Raw genomic sequence first — 18,367 nt, 5'->3', positions numbered from 1 at the left:
GCTCTGCAGCACGGAGTGCTGGGCTTTCCAGCTGGCCCAGCTGTGATCCCCAGGCAGCAGGACAAAGGCTCCAGGCCCAGGTGACCTCATGGAAACTGCTGGAACCTTTGGAGTTTGCTCTAACAGACATTATTTTATCACTATAATATTAATACTTGCCCCTGCTTCTTATCCCCTCCATTATAGCTCTGTCCTTACCTCTCATTTTTTGACTGAAAATCTAGAGTTCCAGGTCAGGGCAGTAATTAGGCCCAAGGTCATGTAAGACTTAGGGGGTAAATCCCCAAGCCTAGCGCAGGCCTGGATCACCACATGCTGGAGGGGGCCAGGTCGGCTGTGGAGTTGGGAGGGCGAGGAGGGTATAGAGGGCAGGGTGGGGCAGGGCTGGGTGGGCAGCCACTTGGCTGACCGGCAGGTGCCTGCAGGCCATCCGGCGGTTCGAGGAATGCTGCGAGGCCCAGCAGCACTGGAAGCAGTTCCACCACATGTGCTACTGGGAGCTGATGTGGTGCTTCACCTACAAGGCCCAGTGGAAGATGGCCTACTTCTATGCCGACCTGCTCAGCAAGGAGAACTCCTGGTCCAAGGTGGGCATGGGGAGACCAGGGCCAACCAGGCTGGCCGTGAGCCTCCAGACTGAGTGCCAGCTGGACACAGAAGTGTCAGCTAGAATCTAAGCAGAACAGAAATTCTAATAGGACTCAGGGTTAGAAGGAACTAAGGACCACAGGAGCAGAGAAACTCTAGAACTACAATGTGTCAGTTGGGATTTTTAGTCGTAAGGGGCCGTGAGTCACATGACTCACGTGCAGTGACCAGGAGAACCATCTGCTGGGGTGTAAATGTCCTATTTCAGCACCATATTCACTTGAAATGTGCCTGGTGCAACGGGGAAACTGGATGTTTAAAATTTTATTTAATTTTAATGGATTAAACTTTAAATAGCCACATGGGGCTATTGGCTACTACCTTGGATGAAGCGTATCTAAAACATGATAGGTTCAGTGGCTCAGACAGCTGAAACTTCTGAGCCCTTTAAGGAAGGGCTGGGCCCAGGAATCCAAATTCCAGCTTGTGCAGCCACGTTCTCTCCATGTGACAGGCAATGGGGCTGTGGGCTGCCTCTAACTCACATGTCCCCCTTGGTTTCAAAACAGAGTCTCATAATTGAGTCTCACTAGTGTGGCATAAGGCTCATGCCAGTGCCTGAGAGAGGGGGATGGGAAGGCTCCTCATGGACTCAGAGGAGGACAGGGTGGATCCCCCAAAGGAAAATGAGGCGAGGTACCCTGAAGTGGTGTGTGTGTGTAGGGGGGCATTAAAGAGATGCTGTGTAGGAAAACAAAAGGGAACAGATGCCCATCACAGACGAAGCTGCTTGTGGTAAGTAATGAAATAGGTATTAGCCTTTATCATCATAGGAATTGATAGCACAAAGATCTGAACCAACAGTCTTAGCATCACCTGGCTCAGAGAGCATGTAATCTGGTATTTGCAAACACACAGCATTGCTTGCCCACAGCAGACATTGCTAATCAATACAGGCACTCTGCCATGAGCCTGCTGTGACCTTAGAGGCCTTCTCTGCACAGAGCTCCAGGCAGCCATTAGCACTGGCCTGCCCTGGCACATGTCAGGAGACCTGCCTGTCATCTGCGTCTAGTCCTGCTCTCCCATCCCTTTCCTACCTCAGTGTGGAAGTCCTTCTTTAGTGCTCCTGCCTGGGGACCAAGTGGATGGCTGATTCTCTGAGTCTGGGGCAGGTGGGGCAGGGAGAGGGAGCAGGGCTCCACTGAGCTCTGTGTGTGTCTCCACACTACCTTGGGTGAGGTGGGAGGAAGTCTCCACTGGGCACACGAGGACCACTGAGGCTAAGAGAGAGTATGTGACTTTCCTGGCCCACATAGCTGTGAGTGACAGGATTCAAAGACAGCTCTGTGTGACTCAGACGCCGCTGCTTTCCTCTTTGCTCCTCCAGTCCTCTGGGGGAGGCCAGGCTTGTCTTGAGCCCACCCTGCTTTTGAAGATGCATCCTTAGGCCTGGCGCTGCATTCATTCCTCTCCACCTCCCACTCCCATTAAGAACAAAGCCCCAGGGAGCCTTTTGAACTAAAAGTGACTCTTGAAGCCTTCCTGTGGAGTGTGGCAGATAGCTGGGTTTGCCCACACAGGGAAAAGGAGGCCTTGGGTGGCCGCAGGCATGCTGGCTGCTGTGAGGAGCAGCGGGAAGGCCAGGCCTCCCAGGTGTCAGGAAGTCTGGCTGTGAGCCCCGCCCCACCCCACCCCCAGTCCTCAGATCGCTGTGTGACTTTAGGATAGTCAGCCCCTCTCCCTGCAACATTCTCTTCAAACGGACTTGCTGTGGAAATGGGGTTAGTAATACCCCAAATCCTGGGGTCTCATGCATTCTTAATCTCCAGCACTTGGCCACCACAGAGTCCACCAACTGCCTAGGGACCTGGCCTCTGGCCATTGCCATATACATCAGCACTCCCATGCAGTGACCTGCTTTAGTTTGGAACCTTCAAGGTCATCCCTGTGGAGGCCTTCAAGTTTCCCCAAGCACTTGCAGCCTGGAGTTAGGATGGCCAGAAGCTAGGTGGTGGCAGTGTTGTGCTCAAGACCATGATGGGGAAATCCTAGGGAGCTCAGAGGCAGCCCTGGGTGACCCAGCCAAGAAGACAAGGAAGGCTTCTGGAAACAGAGGCCTCTGAGCTGAGTCTTGAAGGAGGAATTAGGGCGACAGAGCAGAGGAAGCGAGAGGACACTCTTAAGTCAGGAGAACTGCAGGAGCAAAGTCTCGGTGGCCAGAGTGCCACCAGGAGCTTCTGTATGCAGGTGAAGGGTTTGTGCAGTGGGAGCAGGAGGGCTGGGTCGGAGAAGACAGCTGCCGTTTTCCATCAGCATGGCCCCCGTAATGTCCCTGGAGAGCGTGGATGTCCACAGTGCTGACCGACTGCATCCAGCCTAACTCCTGGGGACACAATGAGGGTGAGAGTTCTGTATGGCCCAATGGTCAAGGAATGAGCCATGAGGAATGAGGCTGGCAGAGAAGGGACAGTGGCATTCCAAGCAGAGGAGCGGCACAGGCAAAAGCCTGGTGTGGAGTTAGAGGACTAAGCAGGAGGAAATGGCAGAAGGTGATCCAGGGAAAGAGTTTAGGGCAGGTCATGGAGGACATGAGCGGACTATTCTGGCTTTATTCTAACAGTGGGAAACCTTGAAGGGTTTAGATTTGTCCTTTAGAAATCCCACTGCTGGGTGGTACCTGTGGCTCAGTGAGTAGGGCATCGGCCCCATATACCGAGGGTGGCAGTTTCAAACCCGGCCCTGGCCAAACTGTAACAAAAAAATAGCCGGGTATTATGGTGGGTGCCTGTAGTCCCAGCTACTCCGGAGTCTGAGGCAAGAGAATCGCCTAAGCCCAAGGGCTGGAGGTTGCTGTGAGCTGTGACGCTACGGCACTTTACTGAGGGCAACAAGGTGAGACTGTGTCTCAAGAAAAGAAAAAGAAATCCCACCTGTAAAGGCTGGGCACAATGGCTGCCTGAAATTCCAGCACTCTGGGAGGCCGACATGGGCAGATCACCTGAGCTCATGAGTAGACTAGCCTGAGCTAGAGCAAGACGCTACCTCTAAAAATAGCTGGGCATTGTGGGGTGGTGCCTGTGGCTCAAAGGAGTAGGATGCTGGCCCCATATGCTGGAGGTGGTAGGTTCAAACCCAGCCCCAGCCAAAAACTGCAAAAAAAAAAAAAAAAAAAATAGCTAGGCATTGTGGCAGGCAACTGTAGTCCCTGCTACTCGGGAGGGTGAGGCAAGAGAATCACATGAGCCCAGGAGTCTGAGGTTGCTGTGAGCTATGACCCTATGGTACTCTACCTACTGTGGGCAACAAAGTGACACTCTGCCTCAAAAAAAGAAAAGAAAAGAAAATCCCACCTGGAGTTGCTGGGCACCCTGCTTGCCAGGTCCTGTCTTAGGCCAGGAAATACAAGAGTGAACAGAGCAAAGACCCTGTCTCAAGGCTCATACACTTTGATGTCCGGTGTAATGTGATGCCAGTGAGTGCCGCAGGGACCAAGCAAGGTGAGTGGTAGTGAGGGGGGGCCCTTTGGTCTGGGATGGCCAGGCCAGGCCCGTCAGAGGTTATTCGAGTCACATAAAGGAGTAAGCACATGGCCATCTGGAGGGGACATTCAGACAGAGAGCTGTGGGCCCAGGGAGGACATGAGTGGACTATTCAGGTTTTATTCAACACTGGGCAGGGTGGCCTCTGATGTATTGTAGAAACAGCCTGGGGCGTGTGGTTGGAGTGAGCACTGTGTGTGGGACTTGTGAACAGTCTCTCAGGCCATGACAGGGAGTTTGAATTTTATCCTCCATGTGATGGGACATCACCAGAAGTTTTCCAGAAGGGCCTGATGGGATCTGACTTAAAAAGATCAGAGTGGCCACGGTGTGGAAAATAGCTGCAGGGGATGGGAGGGGAGCAGGCAGCAGGAAGTCATCTCCGGTAGCCTGGAGGGAGACAGTGTAGAGGTAACGATGGAGCAGTAATGAGGAGAGTCCCACGGGCAAGGCCAGTGGGATTCAGGAGCCAGACAGGAGCTGAAACCACTAGGCCGTGACAGGGCAGAGGAAGAGGGCAGGCGCGACACGCGGAGGTTCACAGCTTTCAGTGAGGGAGACACTTCCCGACGGAGACCAGCTTGTCCTCGTGTTGTGAATCCCCGCGTGGGTGGGGCTGCGAGGTGGAGGTCTCCTCTGGCGACCAGACTCCAGGACGTCCTGGCCCTTCACCTTCCTCTCTCCCGGCCAGGAGGCAGGAGCGGTGGCTCCGGGCTCGGCCACTTGAGGGCAGCACAGAGCCAGCTCCCCTCCCGGGCCGTCCGCGGAAGGGGCGGAGCTCAGGAGAGACTGGGTGGGGCCTCCTGCGCCGCGGCTCCTCGCAGGTCAGGGCTGGCTCTGGATCCGGTGGGCGAGGCCCTAGTATCTCTGAGGTCCCAGGAAGCAGATGTGGGGTACGGAGTCTTTTCTGGCTTTGTCTTTGGGATCAAGTGAGGTGCTGGAGGCGGGGTGCCTGGCACACAGTAACGGGGCTCTCTCTGCTCACTCTTCTGGTCTCAACTCCTTTTTACCTCCTATCCTTTGTGCCTCCCATCAGCAGCCTCACTGGCTTTGCTCAGGCTGTCCCCTTGGCTGGAAGACCCTTTCTGGGGCCTCTGTGAATCCCCCCCATGGTCCTTCAAGGGCCCACTCTGGAGCTCTTGCTTCCCAGGAGCCCTGAGTGCTGCCCCTGCCCTGGGTCTCCATCCCAGCTTCCCGACACCTGCCCATTACTAGTTCCTTCTCTCCGCTGCTTCCGGTGGAGACGGTGGCTGCTTTGATATGGTTTGTCCTGGAGTCCTCAAGTTGCATCAGCTTCCTCGCCTCAGTTTCTTGCCCCGGCCTGGTGCAGTGTGAGCTGCAGTGCTGGCTCGTACTGAGGTCTGCCTGGGCGTTTGTGCCACACCAGGTTGTGGCCCGGGGAGGGCCGCTCACACCTGTCTATTGCTCTGTCTTACACAGGCCACCTATGTCTACATGAAGGCCGCCTACCTCAGCATGTTTGGGAAAGAGGACTACAAGCCTTTCGGGGATGACGAAGTGGAGTTATTTAGGTGGGTCCTATCATCATGCTCCCATCCCAGGCCTCAGCTGTGGACAGACCAGCCAGGCGCTGCCCGCGGCCACCTTGCTGGGCACCAGGGAGGGGATTGTAGAGTGGTCATCTCCTCTGGCTCCCTGCCCCTGCCCCAGGATGGTGCCATGTACTTGTCCTCCCCTCCCATCACCACCCCATGCTGCTGCAGCTGCTGATCAGAAAACTTTGAATGTGTTCAGAGGTTTTCTTTCACAGAAGTGGTTTTTGTCAACATCCTCTACACTGAGCCTCTTTCATCTGTTCGGTAGGACAGATGTGGACTCTGAGGTCTGGAGAGGGGAAAGTTCTTTATTCTGCCGAGTTAACCTGATACGCTCAGAGAAGTACAGTAGAGCCCCAGAGTTAGAATCAAACAAACAGGGTTAAACCCAACCTCTGCCATTTCTTTGTCATGTCACCTGGGACAATTTCAGCAACTGTAAAATAGGAATAACAACCTCCACCTTGCAGGATTGTTTTGTGAATCAACTAGATAACATATAATATTTAAAGAGCTGGGCATAGGACATGGCACTTAGTAATCTGCTCACCCGGTGGTGGCTGTTTTCATTCTTATCTGTGCCGTGTGTTTACCTCCTGCAAAAGGTCATTAGAGCAGAGCTCAGCCTTGGCAGGCTGAGGATAGAACCTAGAGCCTTCCTCTGGTCAAGGTGAGGGTGGCCCCAATTTGCAGACCTGGTAGTGGGTGTAATTCCTAGGCTCCTGCTGTCACAATAATAGGGCATTTATCATTACAGAGTGCACTAGGTGTCCCCATCTCTATTACTCTTCCAGAAAGCCTTATGAGGATGGGTGTCATCTCCAGCTTAGAGATGAGGAAACTGAGACCCAGAGAGTTTCCACACTGAATAAACAGGAGGAATTTGTGGGGACTCAGACCTCACACCTACATCCTGCTATTTCCTGAGCCATTTAGGCTCAGGCCTGAGGTTACAGCCACACCTGGTGACTATAGCATAAATCAGAGGAAGGTGGGATGGAGCTGGGTGGGTGAGGTCCCGGATGTGGAGGCTTGCCTAGCTGAACACCATTCGTTTTCCTCTGCCCTTGGAAACAGCTGAGAAGGCTACAGCTCATGAAGCAAGAGTTAATTAAGGGTTTGGCTTTGGACTTACATAGGTCCCACCCTTTCTCTGTTAGTCTCCCCTGTGAAAATGGGATTAGACTTCTATAGGGCTCTCCCCAGAAATAGGGCTTGGGAGTGGAAGAGAGCTAACTAGGAGACAGAGCAGGCTTAGGGACATTTAGATGCCTTCTTATCTCTGCCAGCTGGTGTGGAAGAGTCCCTTGTCCAGACACAAGAAGCTGCCAGGTCTTGGGCACAACCTTGAAATAAGACCGTAACTACACGCTGTTTCAGACCTGCAAGGCTCTTTTCGGTCCAACATTCTCATATGGATGAGGCAACAGACCAAGAGAAGGGCTATGCAGTGGTTGGGGACTCTTAGTCTTCTCTTATTTCGTCACATCTCTCCTCACCCTCCATCTCTTTTGCAGAGCTGTGCCAGGCCTGAAGCTCAAGATTGCTGGGAAATCTCTGCCCACAGAGAAGTTTGCCATCCGAAAGTCCAGACGCTACCTCTCCCCCAAACCTGTCTCATTGCCAATCCCTGCTCTGGTGGGTAGGAATGTCTGGACTGGTCCCTCCTCCAGGTTTAGGATTGTGGGGATTGGCTGAGAGCCATTACCAGAGGGATGGGGATGAGGAGAAAGACCTGTATGCCTCTGGCCTAGGGAGGATTTTACAATTCACCTGGGACTTGGCAAGGACGAACACAGATGAGTGCGACATAGCCTTTCCCCTTAGAAAGTGATGTTCCACAGTGGTTACGGCACCGGCCACATATACCCAGGCTGGTGGATTCAAACCCAGCCCTGGCCAGCTGAACAACAATGACAATTGCAATAAAAAAAAAATAGCTGGGCAGTGTGGCGGGTGCCTGTAGTCCCAGCTACTTGGGAGGCTGAAGCAAGAGAATCGCTTAAGCCCAAGAGTTTGAGGTTGGTGTGAGCTGTGATGCCACGGCACTCTACCCAGGGCAACACAGTGAGACTCTGTCTCCAAACAAAAGAAAGTGATGTTCCAGGGCCCTTGTGGCTCACGTCTGTAATCCCAGCACTTTGGAAAGCCCAGGTAGGAGGATTGCTTGATGCCAGGGGTTTGAGACTAACCTGGGCAACATAGTAAGACCCTGTCTCTTAAAAAAAAAAAAAAAAACATTAAAAATTAGCCAGAAGTAGTGGCCTGTAGTCCCAGCTACTTGGGAGGTTGAGGCAAGAGGTCACTTGAGCCCAAGAGTTCAAGTCTGCAGTGAGCTATGGTGCCATTGTATTCTAGCAGCATGGACCACAGAGTGAGACTATCTCTAAAGTAAACAAAAGAGGGTGGCGCCTGTGGCTCAGTGGGTAGGGCACCAGCCCCACTTACCGAGGGTGGCAGGTTCAGGCCCAGCCCTGGCCAAACTGCAGCAGAAAACAGCTGGGCGTTGTGGTGGCGCCATGGTCCTGGCTGCTCGGGAGGCTGAGGCAAGAGACTCGCCTAAGCCCAGGAGTTGGAGGTTGCTGTGGGCTGTGACGGCATGGCACTCTACTGAGGGTGATGAGGTGAAACTCTGTCTCTTGAAAAAAAAAAAAACAAAAAAAAAAGAAAGTGAAAGTGGTCCGCTGAGTAGGGAGGTGGAGAGGAGACAGGTGTACAGCCAGAGATACCAGAGTCACTCTCTAGGACAGCCCCATGTCACTATTCCCTGGAAGCTTTTGGCTGGCTGTGTTTCCAGCCAGTTAGTCTTGTCACAGTGATTATAACTGCTGTTTGCACTGTCCCCTTCACATGACCAACCTTTTCATGTTATATTCCACTCTGAACTAATAGTAAGTAATAGCCCATTGTTATCAGGCGCTTGCTCTATTTAAGGCTCCCTATACCCATTGCCTCATTTGAACTTCTTGTCAACCCTCTGAGTAGGTGCTGCTGCTGGTATCTCCATTTTTTGTATTGGGCTAATAAGGCCTAATAGATAAGTAGAAACATTAAAAATAAATGTTCAGGGGCGGTGCCTGTGGCTCAAGGAGTAGGGCGCCGGTCCCATATGCCAGAGGTGGCAGGTTCAAAACCCAGCCCCGGCCAAAAAAACCAAAAAAAAAAAAAAAATGTCCAGGTCTGGGCATGGTGGCTCACGCCTGTAATCCCAGCACTTGGGAGGCTGAGGTGGGTAGATTGCCTGAGCACACAGGTTTAAGACCAGCCTGGGCCAGAGCAAGACCTCGTCTCTAAAAATAGCTGGGTGTTGTGGCAGGTGCCTGTAGTCCCAGCTACTTGGGAGGCTGAGGCAAGAGAATCGCGTGAGCCCAAGAGTTTGAGGTTCCTGTGAGCTATGATGCCACTGTACTCTACCGAGGGTGACAAACTGATACTCTTTCTTAAAAAAAAAAAAGTTGGCTGGGCACCTGTAGCTCAGTGGCTAGGGCACCAGCCACATACACAGGAGCTGGTGGGTTTGAACCCAGCCCGGGCCTGCCAAACAACAATGACAACTACAACAAAAAAATAGCCAGGGGCGGGCGGTGCCTGTGGCTCAGTGAGTAGGGTGCTGGCCCCATATACCGAAGATGGCCTGTTTGAACCAGGCCCAGCCAAGCTGTAACAGAAAAATAGCTGGGCGCTGTGGCTGCTCGGGAGGCTGAGGCAAGAGAATTGCCTAAGCCCAAGAACTGGAGGTTGCTGTGAGCTTCATATGATGTCATGGCACTCTACTGAGGGTGACAAAGTGAGACTCTGTCTCTGAACAAAAAAAAAAAAGAAAGAAAAAATTGTCTACTTTACACAGCAAGTGAGTTGGAGAGTCAGAATTTGAACTCAGCAGTCTGGCTTCAGAGTCCACATTCTGAGCCATTGTTATGATGCTAATTTCATGTGGGATTTGAGCAGGCATCAAATAAGGTTCCAGTTTTCCAAGAGTCCTTGTTATTCAAATAGTAAAACAGCAAAAAAAGTAGGTCTGCTTCAGAAACCTTTTCTGGTCCTGGTTCTCCTATTCACTAATGGTTCTCTCTTCCCTTAATGCAAAATGGATATAATAATATACTAGCACCACCTCCTTACACTGACTACCTCCTTCAGTTGACCTAATTTTCATAGACTAGACATGACCACATGTCTAGTATCAGTATAGTAGGCCGAGTTCCTGTCCCTTGGATGGTCAATTTACAGAATTTTTACTGTATATACTTTTCCTATCAACAGAGAAAATGTATTAAACACTTCATAAATTGAAAAGTTCAATGTTAGTCAGGCGTGGTGGCTCATGCCTGTAGTCTTAACACTTTGGGAGGCTGATTGGGTGGAGTGCTTGAGTTCGAGTTCGAGACCAGTAGACCCGTGTCTACTAAAAATAGAAAAACCAGCTGGGCATTGTGGTGGGCACCTGTAGTCCTAGCTACTCAGGAGGCTGAGACAAAAGGATCTCTTGAACCTAAGAGTTTGAGGTTGCTGTGAGCTATGACGCCACGCCACTTTACCTAGGCTGCCTGTCTCAATGAAAAAAAAAGAAAAGGTCAATGTTTATATAGAATTGTATTTACAGCTTATATCTGAATATTTCTAAATACATTTTAAAATATTTTATAGTTTAAATCCACAGTAAAGATGTTTTTACCAAATGGGGGAGGAAGATATTGTAAAAAAAGGCAGGAGAAGTAACTACACTGAAAATTTAGAGAAAAATTTCCCAAACTGTAATATGCAAAATACTGTTTATGCATAAAGTGATTTTTGTGATTAGTTCATTTGGGAAAGACTGGCCTAAACAAAATTTATGTGTTGTAGACTTTTTGGAACCTTTATATTCTAATCTGCATGGAATCTCCAAGAAGCTGAAAGATAAGATTTTTTCCCTAACTTGTTTGGCCACAGATCCCTGCCCCATCCTTTTTTTAAAACAAAATATTTGCTAACTCAGAACCACAGAACAATTTGAGAAATACTGGTGTAAACTTAAAATTTCTTCCTAGAATGTAATAAGAACCACAATGATAATGTACTTCTAGAACTTTATGCAAAGCATAAACCTGCCTTACCAGGTTTGATAGTTTAGGAAATGCTAATTTAAGCTAACAAGATTACTATGAATGAAAATTTAATTAAATATTCTGAGCTTCCTGGCAGTCTTCTTTTTTTTTATTAAGTCTTTTCTACATAGATCATAAATACATTTATGGTTTTATTTTTTCTTGATGAACTAGGGTCTAAAGGAAGTGGAATATGAGTTGTCATTTTTGAGCCCATTGTTTTGTGGGAATAGGAGAGAGAAGGTGACATAGTCTTAAACTCTGTTGTCCTGAAGTGCTTAAGTAAGTTATGGTTCCTCCAATATATGTGGGTCATTCAAAAGTTTTGAGGTACACAAAAAGCAAGAAATGTAAAATCCTCACGGACAGAAACAAATGGAGCCCTCCCTGCAACACTGAAAAGCCAAGCACGAGGGAAACAGAAAGGTCACTGTTGACTGTGCTTCTGGGAAGTGAAATAATGAACCATAACACAGTCTGTCTCAAAACTTTTGTAGTGACCTATGTAGCAGGAGGCCTTGCCAACTGGAGCAAGGAGGAAAACTTCCTGGATAGTGTGGGGCATGGCCTGGTCCTCAAAGGATGGAAAGAGTTTGGACATAGGGGAAAAAAAGGCGTAATAGTACCCAGGAAAGCAGTGAGCGGAAAAGTAGCTGGGAAAGTATTAGCAGCTATGAACAAAACAGTGAGGGCACTGATCCATGTGAAATCCTCACTGGGGTCAGGCAAGATCTCAGTAATAAGTGATGAGGCTCCCTCCATAATCTTCTCAAGTGCACGGCTTCACAGGCTGGGCTGAGGCTTGTCGTGGAAGATTAGAGCCAGAAGGACTTTTAGAGACCCTCTGATCTGAGCTGCCCATTTTATAGATAGGAAAACAGAGGCCCTATTGGGAAATAACCTAGGACTGACTTAACCCCCTGCCCTCAGGAAATGATGTACATCTGGAATGGTTATGCTGTGATTGGGAAGCAGCCAGCACTCACGGAGGGGATACTTGAGATTATCACCAAAGTTGAAGAGACGCTGGAAAAAGGCCCAGGTGACTACCCTTAGGCCCTTGCACCTGCCAGACTACGTCAGATCTTTATTATTGAAGTTTCCCTTTGCCAGAATGGCTTTCCTTCCTTCTCTACCCTCGCCACTGTCCTTTGTCCTTCTAGACTGAGCTCCATTGTCAGCTCCTCCAAGCAGCTGGCTCTTGTCCCCCAGGTAGGGTCAGAGCCTTCTTTGGGCTTCTGCAGCCCCTGGGCTTCCTTCAGTCAGTCTCAGTATTTGCCCTTTTTTTTTCTTTTTTTTGTAGAGACAGAGTCTCACTGTACCGCCCTTGGTAGAGTGCCGTGGCGTCACACGGCTCACGGCAACCTCTAACTCTTGGGCTTACGTGATTCTCTTGCCTCAGCCTCCCAAGCAGCTGGGACTACAGGCGCCCACCACAACGCCCGGCTATTTTTTTGTTGCAGTTTGGCTGGGGCTGGGTTTGAACCCGCCACCCTCGGTATATGGGGCCGGCGCCCTGCTCACTGAGCCACAGGCGCCGCCCAGTATTTGCCTTTCTTTCTCAGATGTGAGCCCCCAGAGAACAGGGACCAGCTTTGATTTACCTTGTCCCCTGGGCCCATCACAGGGTAGGGGCTCCATGCATGACTGCTGTAGAAATGAGCAAGCCTGTCTTCTTCCTTCACATCCCTATTTTCAGAGAATGAGTACTCAGTGGATGACAAGTGCTTGGTGAAATTGTTGAAAGGCCTGTGTCTGAAATACCTGGGCCGTGTCCAGGCAGCCGAGCAGAATTTCAGGATCATCCCTGCCACGTAAGTCCCTCTGCAGCTGCTCCCACTGGGCCTGGGTCTTCTGGGTGGAATCTTCAGGGCTTCTCCATCCTCACGCCAGTGGCTGACCCACAGCAGCTCCCATTCACCACACATGTCAGGGTCTACTCTGTGCCAGGACTTGTGCTAAATGCAAGGGGCACAGATAACTCAGACCCAGCCCCTCAGTGGCCACCAAGTGGCCTGACTACAGGAGCCCACCCACGTTGTTTCAGTGAACAGTGGCCCGCTGGTGTTTGTACTTCTGCCCTTGCCCTTGGATGTGCACATGCTCCAGGGGCTCCCTATAGGGGCTTGACCTAAGATAATCAGGAAAGCTGAGAGGACAAGAGGTGCCCTGAGGAGGGACCTACACATAATGGGAGGTACCAGGAAGGGCTTTCCAGGGCCAACATTTAAATCGAGAAGTTTATTAGGCAGAGAAGGTGGAGTCAGTACAGCATGTGCCAATGCCTGGACATAAGAGGGACTCTGGAGGCTGGAGTGATGGTGGCTGAGCCCTTCCCTGGCTGCATTCACGATGAAATAAGGCTAGACTGAGAAGCACGTGGATGTTTTGTCCACAAAGCTAAACTTTATTCTGCAGGCAGGAGAGAACAGGCGGGACAGACTGGGATTGTTTTGTTTTTTTTTTGAGACAGGGTCTTGTTCTGTTGCCCAGGCTAAAGTGCAGTGATGTGATCATAGCTCACTGTACCCTCAAGTTCCTGGGCTCCAGTAATCCTCCTGGCTCAGCCTCCTGAGTAGCTGGGACCACAGGCACATACCACCATGCCTAGCTAATTTTTATTTTTATTTTTTTGTAGAGTCGGGGTCTTGCTATCTTGCTGTTTTGCCAAGGATAGTCTTGAACTTCTGAGCTCAAATAATCTTCCCACCTTGGCTTCCCAAAGTGCTGGAATTATAGACATGAGCCACTTTGCCTGACTAGGTGTGGGGTTTAAAGGGGCAGGATGGGGAAGCATGGAGGGCAGTTCAGAAGGGGCCAGATCCGAGAAAGGAGATTTTCCAGTTTAACAAGTAATTCTTTATTATGAGCATAGACAGCCTAAAAAAAAAAAATCATTCAACCTGGGGAACAGGGACTGGAAGATTCTGCTACGGATCCTACTCTATTTTTTTTTAGAAACAGTCTTAGTGTGTTGCCCTCGGTAGAGCACGTCACAGCTCACAGCAACCTCCAGCTCTTGGGCTCAGGCGATCCTCTTGCCTCAGCCTCCCAAGTAGCTGGGACTATGGGTACCTGCCACAACGCCAGGCTATTTTTTGTTGCAGTTTGGCTGGGGCTGGGTTAGAACCTGCCATTCTTGGTATATGGGGCCGGTGCCCTACTCACTGAGCCACAGGCGCCGCCTGATCCCATATTCTTCCTAGTGTGAGGTAGTAGGAACCTCCCCAAATTGGAATTCAGATCAGGAAATCCTCATGCGAGGTTTGAGGAAGGCTCAGGAGGAACCCGAAGGATGTCTGGAGGGCAAAGCCTGTGAGCCATGTCCTCCTCCATTCTGCAGTGAAAAGAAGATTAAATATGACCACTACTTGATCCCAAATGCCCTGCTGGAGCTGGCCCTGCTGTATATGGAGCAAGGCAGAAATGAAGAGGCCATCAAACTCCTGGAATCTGCCAAGTAAGGCTTGGGTAGCTTCAATCTGTCCTTTGCTCCCTCTGAGTTCAGCTCAGGAGTTGGCGGGGGGCAAGAGCCCAAGGCAGCAGAGTGAGGTTTGCTAGCAAGGGCAGGATGGCAGTCCAGAGAGTGGACCTGTGTCCTTGAGAACTTGGCTCTCACCTGGCATAGGAAGGCTTTCTCTTCAAGTTACAAATAAGGACTTGGAAACCCAGAGGCAGGAAGTGCGATGTCCAGCTCATCACAAATGAGCTGACCTGCTGGTGTGAGGACCCATGTCTTCTTGCCTTTCAGTGCCAGGCTCTATCTCTCCAAACCAGCCCCTCAGGCTTAGGTACCCAGCAGGACCAAGAGTGGTTTCAGAGGGCATGATGCTAGGGATGAGGGGCGAGAGGCTACAAGTCCTCCTGATAAGGTTAGTCCTCCTGTTGGACAGGGCTCAACTTTTTTTTTTTGTTCTTTTTGAGACAGTCTTGCTCTGTTGGCCAAGTTCGAGTGCAGTGATGTCATCATAGCTTACAGCAACCCCAAATTTCTGGGTTTAAGCCATCCTCCTGCTTCAGATTCCCAATTAGCTGAGACTATGGCTGCCTGCCACCATGCCCAGCTAATATATATTTTTTAAGAGATGAGGTCTTGCTATATTGCCCAGTCTGGTCTGGTCTTGACTTCTCGGTTTCAAGCGATCCTCCAGAAGTACTAAGATGACAAACATAAGGCACCATGCCAGGATGTGAGGCAACTCAATTCTTTAACTTTGGACACAGCAGGGGGTGGGACTACACAGCTCAAAACAAGATCTTAAGGACTTCTGGAAGCAAGGAGCCTCACATCTCTGATTCTCTGCTCACTTCCAGGCACAACTATAAGAATTATTCCATGGAGTCAAGGACACATTTTCGAATCCAGGCAGCCACAGTCCAAGCCAGATCTTCCCTAGAGAATGGCCACAGATCTATGGTTTCATCAGTGTCCTTGTAGCTTTGTGCAGCATCCCAGGCTGGAAGACAAACTGAGACAACTAGATAGAGCTCCTGGAAACATTTCAAAAGATCCCCTTCCCCTCCCCTGTCTTTGGGGTCCATCGGTGCTCCTGTGGGATGGTACAACATGGGTACCCATGCAGAAGCCAAGCTGGCATTTTCACCTGTGTGGCCAAGGGCCTTTGTCAAGGGCAGAGCAGGTGGCGCCCTCTGCCTGCCCTATCACACATACGGGTACTTGTTTTTCACTGTGATGTTTAAAAGAATGTATGAACAGTTTACATTTTCCTTAGAAATACATTGATGGGGTCGTAGTTGGCTTAAAAAAAAAAAAACAAAACCAACACCAACCAACCACCTGTAAATTGTTTTCACTCAGTGTTCTGGAGGTAAATCTCTTCTTATGAAGCCAAAGGGCAAATTGCTTTCCAAACTTCAGCAGGTTCCCAGCTTCTGTGACTGGAAGGACTGGAATTCCTTTCAGAGGACCTGGAACCCCCAGGAGAGTCTGTCGTGGGCTTTGATGCTTCTGGGGGTTGGGCACAGAGGATGCTCATGGACACCTACTCACCACTTACTTCTCTCACTTCATTTCACAGCCTCTGTAACTTCCCAAGTTAAAAATCACGCACGTCTTTGTACTAAGATAAATTTTGAGCCTTTCTGCAGAAAAATCCATCTCTGCCAGTAAGGAATGTAGATGCCAAGGCCTGGTGGAGAAGCTATGTGGCCCTTTCTGTGCCAAAGCCAGGTACTTTGGAGGGAAAAGGGAAGGTTCTCAGAAACCAGTCTGCATCCTTACTGTAAGCCACACTGAAACTACCGGGAATAATTTATGACATATAGACATCTCTTGTAGTTTGTTCCAAGGTACTTTCATTCACCGACAGCATTTTTTTTAGAAATAGAATTGTTATTGGCCTATTGCATATGCGTTAGATTTTTCAGTTAAGAGCAAAGAGATACAGTTGACCTCCTCCCTACATTGACCACTTCCTTCAGTTGACCTAATTTTCATAGACTGGACATGTATGTATCTCTACAGTAGGCCTAGTTCCTTATGTCGACCACCTCCGTATGTTGATGAGTTTGTTACAGTCCTTTGGATGGTCAATTTACAGAGGTTCTACGGTATTTAAATTATAAAATTTATACACTTAAAAGAGATCATGCAACATTTATTTCAATAAAAAATGTGTCGCTTGAATTCTTGGGCAGGGCAAAAAGTCTTGATCAGAAGCTACACAGCCCATGTATGTTTCATTTAGACAGCACAATGTTTTGAACATTTTTGAAGCTAGTTGCAAGGGTCACTCCTGTAATCCCAGCACGTTGGGAGGCTGAGTGGAAGGATCATTTGAGGTCAGCAGTTTCAGGTTGCAGTGAGCTGTGATAGCACCACTGGGTGACAGAGCTAGCCCCTGCCACAAAAATCACCATCTTGTGTTAAGTTACCAACATTTGCAAAAGAGATTTCACAAATGAATCTGGTTTCTGGCCTCTAATTAGAAAAAAAAAAAAAAAAAAGGCAACATTTAGCCTCATTCCCATAACAATCAGCTACAGCTAACTAGAGTCTAAATACATCACCTCTCTGGTCCCTAAAAGCATCTGAATTTGCACCCTCTGGGACTGTTAAAGTGAGAACTCAAGTCCAGTGATCAAAACCAAGTTTTACCATTCACATACTAATTTCAACACCCTTCAACTTAACCATCTGCTTGGAAGGAAAATCAGATACAGTAAAAATATTCACCTGTGAAAAAATGCATGACTGCAATGTCTGTAAGAGAAAAACCAGTCACCTTTTCCAGTCTTCCAGCATTGTTGTATTTAGCAAACACTTATGAGCATCTGCAAGGGGCTGGGTTAACATATTACAATACAGTTAAGCAGCCTCCTATGAGTGTCGATAAATGAAGTCATGGGTTTTAGGCAAAACATTCTCATAAAGAAAAAAGCAAAACCCCTTCAACATCTTTTGCCCTGAGTAATGTCAGAGTAGAAATGCTATGACAGAGCTAGACAAGAAAAAACACAAACCTACCTCGAGAATGATCCCTTTACAAGCTGTCTCTTTCGAAGCCTGGATGCTGGGCAGGACAGGGTGAGGGGGTGGTAGAGACAGGCTGTGGAAGGAAGGTGGCTTCTCTGACTTCCTCACATACTATTGTGCTGCCTGCTTCTGTATCAAAGGAGCACTGGACTCAGGATGCCAAACTTATAGCTTGAAACACGCAGTTTACAAAAAAGTTCATCTCAACATTCACTTCATGTGCTTTTGCTTTTATTTTAAAGTGTCAGGGTGATTTCTTTATCGATGTCTGCTTTTATAGAATTCTGGCTGGGATTCATTAATTAGCCTGTGTCACTCTGCTGCCCTGGTTGCAAACTGACTGGTAAGATCAATCAATGGATTTTGCCACCTGTATCCTTCCTGCAACTTCAGAGATAATTCACCAAAAACATGTATGTGATGGAGTGAAAACATTGAGTTTCTAACTCCAACGTAGCCACGCAGGGGCCTTTGAAAGTTAAAATTACATCATGAGTTTCTCCGTGTCTTCTTCAGTCATTTCTGGTCACTGTTTAACGGTGCAGACCTTCCCAGCACATCTGCTATGAAGAAGCAGCTGATTAGAAATAGAGACCTGGGGCAGCACCTGTGGCTCAGTCGGTAAGGCACCGGCCCCATATGCCGAGGGTGGCGGGTTCAAACCTGGCCCCGGCTGAACTGCAACCAAAAAATAGCCGGGCGTTGTGGCGGGCGCCTGTAGTCCCAGCTACTCGGGAGGCTGAGGCAAGAGAATCGCTTAAGCCCAGGAGTTGGAGGTTGCTGTGAGCTGTGTGAGGCCACGGCACTCTACTGAGGGCCATAAAGTGAGACTCTGTCTCTACAAAAAAAAAAAAAAAGAAAGAAATAGAGACCTGAATTCTAGTCCTTGATTTTGCTGTTGATTTTCAGAATGAACTTGAGAAAGTCAATATCCTCTAAAAATCAGCAGTTTGAAAAAGATGAAAGCTCTTTCTTGCTTTCCACAGCTTCTATTTCTGGGTTGCCATCTTCAAAATGAGGCAACAGATACACTTCCCTGCCTTTCTGTTGAACCCCTTGTATCCCCAAGCAGTTCAACAGGAAATAACAGGCTTCCTT

At 49.2% G+C, this 18,367-nt stretch overlaps 1 protein-coding gene across 10 annotated transcripts in view; it reads left to right on the top strand.

Moving 5' to 3' along the window:
* The window catches only part of TTC39A (tetratricopeptide repeat domain 39A), a 61,347-nt gene extending 45,216 nt beyond the window's left edge, over window positions 1-16,131 (top strand). For 8 of the 10 annotated variants that reach the window (XM_053577356.1, XM_053577359.1, XM_053577358.1 and 5 more), the window contains 7 exons: window positions 426-587; window positions 5,571-5,662; window positions 7,204-7,324; window positions 11,704-11,815; window positions 12,473-12,587; window positions 14,117-14,233; window positions 15,088-16,131. In XM_053577356.1, the coding sequence (XP_053433331.1) occupies window positions 426-587; window positions 5,571-5,662; window positions 7,204-7,324; window positions 11,704-11,815; window positions 12,473-12,587; window positions 14,117-14,233; window positions 15,088-15,211 (843 nt within the window). In that variant the 3' untranslated portion in view covers window positions 15,212-16,131. Of the gene's footprint in view, window positions 1-425; window positions 588-3,762; window positions 5,024-5,570; window positions 5,663-7,203; window positions 7,325-11,703; window positions 11,816-12,472; window positions 12,588-14,116; window positions 14,234-15,087 lie in introns of those variants that run through there. The other 2 variants (XM_053577363.1, XR_008377038.1) reach the window with 2 other exon arrangements.
* Window positions 16,132-18,367: the final 2,236 nt, after the last annotated feature.

Source organism: Nycticebus coucang, chromosome 22 (assembly GCF_027406575.1).
Source record: "Nycticebus coucang isolate mNycCou1 chromosome 22, mNycCou1.pri, whole genome shotgun sequence".
In the NCBI taxonomy this organism is placed as follows: Eukaryota; Metazoa; Chordata; class Mammalia; order Primates; family Lorisidae; genus Nycticebus; species Nycticebus coucang.
This window is presented reverse-complemented; position numbering and strand designations above follow the sequence as displayed.